Source organism: Diadema setosum, chromosome 16, assembly GCF_964275005.1.
Source record: "Diadema setosum chromosome 16, eeDiaSeto1, whole genome shotgun sequence".
NCBI lineage: Eukaryota > Metazoa > Echinodermata > Echinoidea > Diadematoida > Diadematidae > Diadema > Diadema setosum.
In genome coordinates, this window is record NC_092700.1 from 31,304,564 (window position 1) to 31,315,548 (window position 10,985).

The following is a 10,985-nucleotide window of genomic DNA, read 5'->3' on the forward strand; positions in this document are numbered from 1 at the left end:
ATGATCAACCTCGTGATCAACGCCTTGTCCGAAGTCGGGCAGACCGGTGTTCTATTGGGTGCTGTGTTTTGCCTCGGCCTGAGTTGGGTGCTGCGGAGTAGCAAGGGCCGTAGACGCTTCAACCTCCCACCAGGACCATCAAACCTCCCCTGGCCGCTAAACTACGTCTTTGCCTTCACCAGTATCTTCAAGAACCCCATCAAAGTCATCTATAACCTCTCCAAGAAGTAAGAGTTCAACCTACTTAAACACACCTAACCCTTTCCTCTCCGTCTTATGTAGTCCTAATCAGTATCATCGTTATCATTACCCACGTTAATAGTGCAGTTGTTATAATCATTATCATAATGATAAGAACCAACTTGATTTCCAGTCTAGATTCAGGACTGTTATCATCTTTATGGTTAAAATAAGTAAGGATCACAACACTTTACTTCTCATTTCATCCATTAATTTAGTCGAATATTGTTGAGAAACGCCTTCAAAGTCGTCGATTTACAGCACAAACTTGTAATTACAAAATATGATAAGTTCTTACCTTTCCTCCTTGTCCAAAAATTTCTTAAAAGTAGCAGGCAGTGGGAGGCCCACTCCTTCTTTTCTCACAATAACAACTCAAGGGAGGTGGTCTCTCTCCCATCGTGCGCATCACCTGCAATAAACGATCAAATTTCCATCAGAAAGTACGTCAGTCATACGTCCATCATAAGTCAATTCCGTTTCCACAGACTATTTTTACTGTCATCAGTCAATGAGCTTAATACTTGATGATAGGTGGACAAACCATGCCGAAAGAAAGAAAAAAAAAAACTCAAGCAAATGCATTATGATTCATGATCGGATATATCAATAAATACATGTAATTAATGTTTAAAAATGATACCCCATTCTTCCCCAAAAGAAGATTTTTCATTATTGAATGAATCGACAGTTAAAGAATGATGCCCAACACTTTACTTCAAAGCCACTTTTAAATGTTAGATATTGAATATAGGATTTTTTTTTCAGATTTTCCAAAATTATACAGAAATTATACATCAAAAATATTGATAGAATATCCAACTTGAAAAAAAAGGCCTCATATCTTTATCCCTCGTATATTAATCCACATATGATATCGTGTACGTGTAAAACTTATTGCGCGTTTGGCATGGGTTAGGAGTCGGAGTCGTAAGGAATTCTAAATTACAAAGCCTATTACAAGTCTTACGTATGTTTGATGAAGTAATACATCTTGTTTACCCCGATTTTGTTCATATATATACAATATTATAATAGGCCTATATATCAAACTTGGCACACAAACAAGTCTAAAGTAATGATTTACAAATTAATGAATCTATGTTTTTGTTATTATTATTATTACGTTAAAAGAAATGAAGAACGTTAAAGGGGATGGCTAGTAACCGATCAGTAGGAATCAGTGGGAACGCTGGGGGATGATTGTTCCAATCCTTGTGGGATTCATTTAAGAGTACATTATCTACTGTTGTGTGAAAATTATTTGCTTCAGAACGGTCTCATATTCAAGTAATGTGCAGATTAATGCTCCGTCACTGACCAGGCACGCTAACCTGGAAACATTAAACTGCACATTACGTGAATATGAGACCATTCTGAAGCAAAATAATTTTCACACAACAATATATATATATATATATATATATATATATATATATATATATATATATATATATAATGTACTCTTAAATGAATCCCACAAGGATTGGAACAATCATCCTCCAGCATTCCCACTGATTCCAATTGATCATTTACTAGCCATCCCCTTTAAATGAAATGTGTTGCCTCTCACATGCAGGTATGGAGACGTTGTGTACTTCAGCTTGGGTGACAGGAAGTTGGTTTTCTTGTCAACACCCGAGCTGGTGAACGAGATTCTCGTTAAGAAAGCTGACGTCACAACGGGAAGAGAACCTGATCGAGAACTTCAGTCAGTCTTGAATTACAATGGTAAAATATTTTTTCCTGGCATTGAAGTGGATTCCTTGTTTGTTTGTTTTTTTTACAAGGTTTGCGCTCCCCTTGAATTTTTTTTTTCTCTTCTTTTCCTCTTATTATGTCAACAACACTCCTATAACCTTACCATGTATTTACATAATCATTATACATGCAGGGTGCAACACAAGCGGTGGCCCTGTAGCTAGGGGCCACTAAAGATTTGTGTCGGGCCAACAAATTTATGTTTTGGTGGCCCGATCTGATGCTAAGATTCAAAAAGAAATTGTTACTTTTGCTTTTTTCGGCCTACAAAAATGCACTCCCGTTATACCGAACACGGTTGTAACGAAATTCAGGTTACAACGAAATTTGTTTGTTTGTTTTTTTACAAGGTTTGCGCTCCCCTTGAATTTTTTGTCTCTTGTTTTCCTCTTATTGTGTCAACAACACTCCTATAACCTCACCATGTATTTACATAATCATTATACATGCAGGGTGCAACACAAGCGGTGGCCCTGTAGCTAGGGGCCACTAAAGATTTGTGTCGGGCCAACAAATTTATGTTTTGGTGGCCCGATCTGATACTAAGATTCAAAAAGGAATTGTTACTTTTGCTTTTTTCGGCCTACAACAATGCACTCCCGTTATACCGAACACGGTTGTAACGAAATTCAGGTTACAACGAAATAAAAGCTCAGGTCGCAATATTATCCTTTCTATGTTTTTTATTGTTTATTTGCTCGGTTATCAAGAAATTTCGATATAACGAAAGAAAATTACCGGTCCCGAGGACTTCGTTACAACGGGAGTTCACTGTACTTATCTTATTCGGCCCGAAGGGGCCACCAGACGAGAAAGTTAGTGTCGACACTCGCGATATGAATATCATCTGTACTACCCAAATCACTTCATCCTCCTTCACCTGTACTTTTTTTTTCTCTCTCTCTCAGGTGGGGTGGTCTTCTCGGAGGACGCAGATTGGGTCGACCATCGACGATTCGGCCTAACTGCGCTGCGCAATTTCGGCATGGGGAAGAGGAGCTTGGAAAGTCGCATCAACGAGGAAGCGCGTATGCTGACAGACGCCTTCTCTAGCAAAGGTGGCGCCCCACTCGACCCACATGCAAACTTCGTGACGGCCGTCTCGAACATCATCAGTGCCATCACCTTTGGTCACAGGTTTGAATATTCAGATCCAGTCTTCCAGAAACTCACTAAGGACATGAATGACGTTGTTGCTGAGGAACCAAGTATTATCAAGTATTTTCCTGCTTTCATTCGCAACGGACGGAGAAGAAAATTGCTCTCCATCCAAAACTACATGAACAAGGAAGTGAAGGAGCACGAGAAGACCTTTGACCCGAATGACGTCAGAGACGTGATCGATATGTACATCAGCCAAGTCCGTGAGTTGGAAAAGACGGGTCAAAGGTCGGAGCTAAGTATGGAGAAGGCTTGGACCATCGTCTTTGATTTCTTCACTGCAGGGACAGAAACGACATCGACGACGATGACCTGGGCATTACTCTTCATGGCTGCGTATCCTGATATCCAAAAAAAGGTGTGAAATAAACTGTTCAAAAACGTACATTTTTAAACCACTTCAATTTCACCGACAGGCAAAACATTATGTTTTCTTGGCAGACTGCACAATGAAATAATGAACTAAGAGCGATTCCCCCGAATTGCACAACGCTATTTAAATATTCTGAAGCTTTCCTGCAATATTCGTGCATTTTTGGCCTAGTGGCGCACAAAATGAGCATCATAGAAATGAACACTATAGATGCGCGATGTTTTAATAATCAGAATATGAATGTAACATTTACAGGTCGTTGCTGAAATCCAACGAGAGATCGGATTCGACACACCGCCGTCATACGAGCATCAAAAGAAAATGCCGTACACTCAGGCAGTCCTCACAGAGATTCTGCGATTTCGACCCATTGCTCCTATCGGTGTCCCGCATCGAGCCACGGCTGATATGAAGATCAAGGACTACGACATTCCAAAGGGAACAAACATCGGGATGAACATCTTGTACATCCATCATGACCCCAAAGTGTGGGGCGACCCGGAAGTGTTCCGACCTGAGCGTTTCCTGTCCGAAGATGGGAAGAGCTTTGTGAAGCACGACGCGTTCATGCCATTCGGCGCAGGTAAGGATGACCTTTACCCTATGAGGATAATCACAACTTATTAAAAAATTTCTCTCTCGAAAGATATCTTCCTTTTTTCATATATCAAATAACAATTTAGAGAAGAAACAAAATAAAACAAAATGGTTATTCTTTCCTATTTTCACAAAGTATTCTGTCCTATATTTCTATTATTCTATTCTATTCTAAAGGCTTATGATTAAATTGAATAATCTCTTCTGTCAGACTATTGTTTATACAGATAATAATGATCTAATTTTCGTGGACACACGAGCTGCACTGTGTGCGATGTTTGGAAAACGGTGTGATATTTCAGTGTTGAGATGGCTAATGCTCGGTTGTAAAGATCCCGGGCTCGAGTTGGATGCACACATATGCACTGTCTTGACTCACGTGCAAACTAGATACCTGGCAATACTAGGACGATGCTTAAGAGCCCATTTGGAGAACACTTTTACATTCTACCAATGTCTACACTCAAGAGATTTTCCTCACGGGATAACACGTTTAACTATAGCTTTGACAATTATCGTTTGAAGAGTTTTATAGCAGCAGTAGTAAAAATATTAGTATTGTCATCATGATTATAACGGTTGTTGTCGGTGGTTGTTGTAATCTTGATTGCAGAGTTTTTGTCTTTGATTGACAGGTCGTCGCAAGTGTCTCGGTGAGCAGCTGGCCAAGATGGAAATGTTTCTCTTCTTCACCAACATCATGCAGCGGTTCAAGGTGTCTCTTCCTCCTGGGGCTAAGGCTGACTTTAGCTACGGCCACCGAGTTGTTACTTTGCTCCCGAAGCCCTACGAAGTGACTTTCGAGGAGCGTTGACCAACGCATGCCTTAGTGACTAAAATGATAACGCTACCGTTGGTACAAACATGAATTCGGAATGGAATCTATATTTACCGAACAGTTCAAAAGACGTTACAATTTTGTAATACATCGTTGTACAATAGAATTGTGAATGTACTTTCACGGGTTGGGTTGAAGGTGTATTGATCAGTGCTCTTTAATGCTATATTTTCTTTCACATTAGCCCGGTTTTGTTTACATTCTACGATGGCTCGTCTATCAAAATACCAAGTCATTTTTGTTTGTTCTGCATTGGATTAACTCTTGTCCCATAGTGTCATGCCCCAATAATGATTGATTATGACATCACTAATGGTTCCATAGGCTGACTTTAAAGGGGCCCTGAAATCCAAATGCATGTTGATTTATGTTGATTTATGATACCCTCAACATCACTTTTGTGGTGAAACAAATATCTAGAAACATTCCATATATTTTTAACGATTTTTTTCTTCAATTTTTCTTCAGATTGCTTGGGAACGCCCACAAAAAATCCTTCCAAACCAATATTCTTGAGATGATCTCATTTGTCAATAATTGCTAAAGCACTGAAATGTTTAACAAAAGACATTGGAATGCACCTTCCCCTCGACTCAGCATAACTTGCATGTTCCCTCGCCATGTCTTTTGTTAGTCACATTAATATCACAGAAACATGCAAGCTATGCTGAGTCGAGAGGAAGGTGCATTCCAATGTCTTTTTTAAACATTTCAGTACTTTAGTAATGATTGACAGATGAGGTCATCTCAAGAATATTGGTTTGGAATGATTTTTTTTTTTTGTGGGCGTTCCCAAGTAATCTGAAGAAAAATAGAAGAAAAAAAAATCGTTAAAAATATTTGGAATGTTTCTAGATATTCGTTTCACCGCAAAAGTGATGTTGAGGGTATCATAGATCAACACAAATCAACATGCGTTTGGATTTCATGGCCCCTTTAAATTGCATGAGATCCAAAATGTCACTGTACATTTCATCGTTACACTAGGAGTCGAATGTAGAGTGTCTTTTTTTTTTTTTTGCCTTTCCAGTCATCTATTTGATTTAATATCATATACAATGATTCATTTTCTAAAAATGATGACATGGTTGATTTAATCAAGATAATTATAAAATAACCTATTATATTGATTATATTCAATTGTAATCTTCAAGAGATGTAGTTGTACGTAGGTAGTCTTGGCTTCACTGTGATGTAGGAGTGTTAGTGATATATTCTGTGCCACTGATTTGCTTATGAGAACATGTAATAAAAAGCAGTGTAAAGTGTATGTTTTTCTGTTTCACATTTTCATACTTTACTTGAGAAATATATACGTTCGTCTCTGACCAGCATCATTTCCTATACCGGGACTTCATAAATTGCACTTTCTTGTTTAATCATATTAAACATCAAATCATGTTAGTGTGATATGTTCTGTATCATATTCAAATTTATATCGCTAATAAAGAGTTATGCTTGAGTTGGTAACGAATTCCAACTATATCTTTTGATGCGATTCTGATCTGCGTTTCACATTTTCATACTTTACTTGAGAAATATATACGTTCGTCTCTGACCAGCATCATTTCCTATACCGGGACTTCATAAATTGCACTTTCTTGTTTAATCATATTAAACATCAAATCATGTTAGTGTGATATGTTCTGTATCATATTCAAATTTATATCGCTAATAAAGAGTTATGCTTGAGTTGGTAACGAATTCCAACTATATCTTTTGATGCGATTCTGATCTGCGTGTGCGTAAATAAATGTGATCTACATTCAACACACATTTTGTCAATAAATCACAAACAGGTGTAAAATATTGACTCTGATTTTATGATTCCACCAAAGTAAAGCAACTTTATACTTTGTGTGTGTGTGTGTGTGTGTGTGTGTGTGTGTGTGTGTCTTCATTTTTTTTTTGGGGGGGGGGGGAGGTGGGGGTATGAAGCAGTCCACTGGCACAATTAAAGGTTCAAATTTTCACAGTGCAAGACCACAGGGTGAGGTATAATCTTCAAGCATAACGTTGTAATACCGTAGACCCTCATGGCCTTATATAGCTGCAGGTATACGTATACTATGGGGTGGGGGGGGGGGGTGGGGGGCGGAGGGATGAGTGGTATTGAAGAAATGTGGTCTTACAATAAACACACGCGGACAGGACCACTGTTATTTTTTGATTTTTTATCATCTGTTAAACGATCCATCAAGATCTGAATGTTTTAAAGGGATCGTATAGTTTTGGTTGAGACCTAATTTCAGGTTTCTAACATTTTTTGGTGAGATAATGAGAAACCTCTTATGAAATGTGAAAGAGCATGTAATTCTATGAGGAATTCAACGTTTATTTGATGAAAATTGGTTCTGAAATGGCAGAGATATCAAAAAAAGATCAATTCTAATAATGTGTGGGACCCACACTTTATTACGATCGCTTTGTTTTACTTTGTTTTTGGATGTTTCAGTCATTCCAAACTCGATTTTCATCAAATAAACTTTGAATTCCTCTTAAAATGGTATGCTCTGAACTTTATCATAAGTGTTTTCTTGGTATCTTGCAAAAAGTTAAATGCCCAATTCTCATCTCCACCAATTATATTATCCCTTTAAAGTTTTCATGCACGTGATGTCACGGTAGAAGAACAAAATGTTGTAGCCTTCGTATCCATCGAAGATGAACGTGAATTAAAAGGGCACTTTCGGAAAAGTCAAACGTTAGTCTGAAAAGAAGAGTTAAATATTGATGCCACACAGTGAACATTCATTACAGACATTTTCTGATTCCTAAAGTTGCACAAAAAAAAAAATAATAACTGTGACAATTTGCCTAAATTTCAAAGGGCTGTTATTTCCCTAATCTTTCCTTAGATTAATAATCATAATAATACATTTTCACTGTTTTTCTCTAATAGTAAACTTTACTCTTTATGTTCAGACTGAATTCATTTGTTCGGAAATTGCCCTCTAATTCTTTTCTTGCAAAATTGCTGAATTCCATTCACTTTTTACCTAATTTGTTCTTATATATCTGTAATCATTAATTACAAGTTAACAATGGGGTAAATTCCTCCTCTAAAACTATCACTATCACAGTCATGTGTGAAATTTTGTGCTGACAGTATACGTAATGTGAAAACTGTGGATCGATCCGTATGTAAGTGATGGGATTGATTTGGCGGAAGTGAATGGCGGAAGCGATGGATGGATGTTCATGAGGCCCATATTCATGAAACATAGACTATAGTCATGCAAGAATCTTCAACTTAAGGAAGGAAGCAGATTTAACCAGAAGAAGAAGAAGATAGTAGAGCAATGTAGATCCATCAAACACCATGATGAACACACAGTACGTGTTTAAAACACTTAACACACAATCAAGGTCGATCCCGCTTCATTCATTCATCGCGAAGAGCAGGGTGTTTAATCCGGTGAATTGGTCCCACCTCACATCCAACTCTACCTCATGGAAGACCAGGCAAGCATAGCTGAATATGGGCTATCCAGCCATCTTCTCAGATGGAAAATTAACAAACAAACTAATAGAAAAAAACAATTTACAATGGAAATATCTAGACTTGTACCCAGATTGCGTTTGAATGGAGTCTAGTGTATAAAATCACGGACCTCCTCTACTACAATGGCGCCGGGACGGCAAGACCGCCATCATCATGATCATGTCAGCAGCCACTTCATACTGGACGACATGGACGGCGTCCATCAGAGCCGGGGACTGTGGTAGATAATCTCACCTTTACATCACCATTATAGCTTTGGCTTAGATAGTCATTTTCTGCAGTTATAAACAATGCGCCTAAAATATCTGACTTCATTCTTATATACCTTCCATTGTATGTAGGTGAAACCTGTGGCCGGGGGAGATGATGTTTTCTCTTCCGTATGTTTATCTGTCCGTCTGTTTGTGTACGAGATAACTCGAGAACAGATGAACGGATTTTCACCAAACATGCAGGGTGCGTTCATAATGAAGTAAGAGAGAAACGATTGTAAAACTTAGTGGTAGTGAGGTCAAAGATCAAAGGTCATAGGGGGTCACACAGGATATAAGCTTCATCTCCTAATATAAACCCGGATAACACCGGATGATCAGAGTTTTACCAAATTCTTGTGTAGACGACCCTATAGTGGTATAGACCTCTACGTTTGTATAATGCTGTGATGATATATTATATACTGCCTATGAAATCATGGCTGCTTGGAAGAAGTGTGATCTTGGGAGTGCTCATCTAGTTTCTGAGTTTCTTTCTTTTTTCTTCTTATTGATATTTCTAGCACCTCTCCTTTCGTCCCGTCTCTGTCTGCTTTCGTCTTCTTCTTTTGTTTGCAAAATTCTTCCTCGCGTTCCTCCTCTTCATCACTTAGTCCACAGGATCAAATTTACTCAGATATAAGCTCTGGAAGGGACGTGTTAAGTGTATGTCCATGAATAGAGAGCTTTCCTATCAATGTTGAAATAAGCTATGTACACAATCATGACGATGTTTATCTGGTAATCTCTTAGAATATAAAGAGTATATACTCATATTTGATGTTGCGTAGAGTACACAAGAGAGAGCTATCGTAAAGTCAACGTCGCGAGAAAACTGAACCCTCACTCACCTTATCACTTGACGTCACAGTGGGCGTTTGTAAACATGTCGCAGAAAAAGGTTGCGTGACCTCTATTTTGTAGTCACAAAAGGTCGCACGACCTCTGTCCTTTACTCCATGTAAAGTATTATTATGGAGCTATAAGCTCCATGCTAATACTATTAATTGTATGGCTATACATCTATCGTAATCAACGCTTGTTGAAGAGGATAATCGATGATATTTGGGTTATGAAAGATGATGGATGTATATGATAACGTCATACAAACTGCATGGTTACAGCAGTATACACGTGTTATCCATGTTGTTTTCAAGAGATTCTAACATTCTATGTATCATAACAAAATCGTTGTTTCCTAACTAGTCTTCATTAACTTTCATCAAAAATGACAAGATAGCTGTTTAGATGGAACAAGTTTCCGTACTTTCAGTTACTCTGGAAAGGCCTTCGAATTTTTAGCTTTATGTCAACCATGTTCCAATTAATCAGTAATTACACTCTAGTAAAATGGAAACACTTTGAGAACTCTGCTGTTCTTTCAAGTCGAGTAATGTAAGAATGTCATAGTGCTAGATTTACACTTAATAACAATGATAATGATGATGTTGATAATGGTGATGATGATGAAATAACGATAATGATAATGATGATGATGATAACAATGATAATAATAATAATAAAAAAAATAAAAATAATAATAATAGTAATAATAAAAATCATATAAATAATGATAATAATAATGTTGAAAATGATAATACATACAATTTCTATAGCGCCACTTTCGATTCTGGTTAAATGCTCAAGGCTCTTTACACCGAAGCAAAAATCAAAACAAAAACAAAACCAAACAAACAAAACAACAACAACAAAAACAACAAAAACGACCAACAAAAAAGCAAAAAACAAATCAAAACAAAACAAAACTTAAAATACCATAAAAGAAGAAGAACAAGAAGAACAAGAAATGCATATCTGCTTGTGAAAATCAAGGCCATATTTTCATTTCTTAAGGTATCAAATTTTGAATGCAATGGCTTTTTTGTTGTTGTTGTTAGATCAACTACTTGCAGCAAAGATGATTTTTTTTTTTTCTATCTGCCTAAATTTCCGAGGGCATTTACTTAATCTGTCCCTGACACACCGAACGCTTTGTTCATTATCATTTTTCCAGAGCAAACACTTTTCCATACACTTTACTTCTATTGTGTTTGAAGTACATGGGTGCAAACACAGATATAAAAGGGCTTGATTTGCTGAAAGAAATGATATCGAATGAGGAGATTTCTTTCTTCATATTTGCCTAGCTCGACTGGACGAGGGTATGATTATTTGCAGGGCATATTCTTATCTATCAGAAACTTTTATTGGTGGACTGTGATCACGTGATTTCTTATCGCCGAGGGGGAGTTCTTTATG

General features: G+C 37.5%; 1 protein-coding gene across 1 annotated transcript; it reads left to right on the plus strand.

The window, feature by feature from the left end:
- On the plus strand, window positions 1-4,946 carry LOC140240026 (cytochrome P450 2J2-like). The gene is made up of 5 exons (XM_072319838.1): window positions 1-227; window positions 1,820-1,971; window positions 2,910-3,520; window positions 3,791-4,118; window positions 4,768-4,946. The coding sequence occupies exons 1-5, from the start codon at window positions 1-3 to the stop codon at window positions 4,944-4,946; spliced, it is 1,497 nt and encodes a 498-aa protein (XP_072175939.1).
- The last annotated feature ends 6,039 nt before the right edge of the window (window positions 4,947-10,985 follow it).

Excerpts from the sequence above, each read along its gene's own strand:
- LOC140240026 (XM_072319838.1), top strand. The coding sequence starts at position 1 with ATGATCAACCTCGTGATCAACGCCTTGTCCGAAGTCGGGCAGACCGGT. Across the intron at positions 228-1,819 it reads ATCTATAACCTCTCCAAGAA|GTATGGAGACGTTGTGTACT; the intron begins GTAAGAGTTCAA and ends TCTCACATGCAG. Across the intron at positions 1,972-2,909 it reads GTCAGTCTTGAATTACAATG|GTGGGGTGGTCTTCTCGGAG; the intron begins GTAAAATATTTT and ends TCTCTCTCTCAG.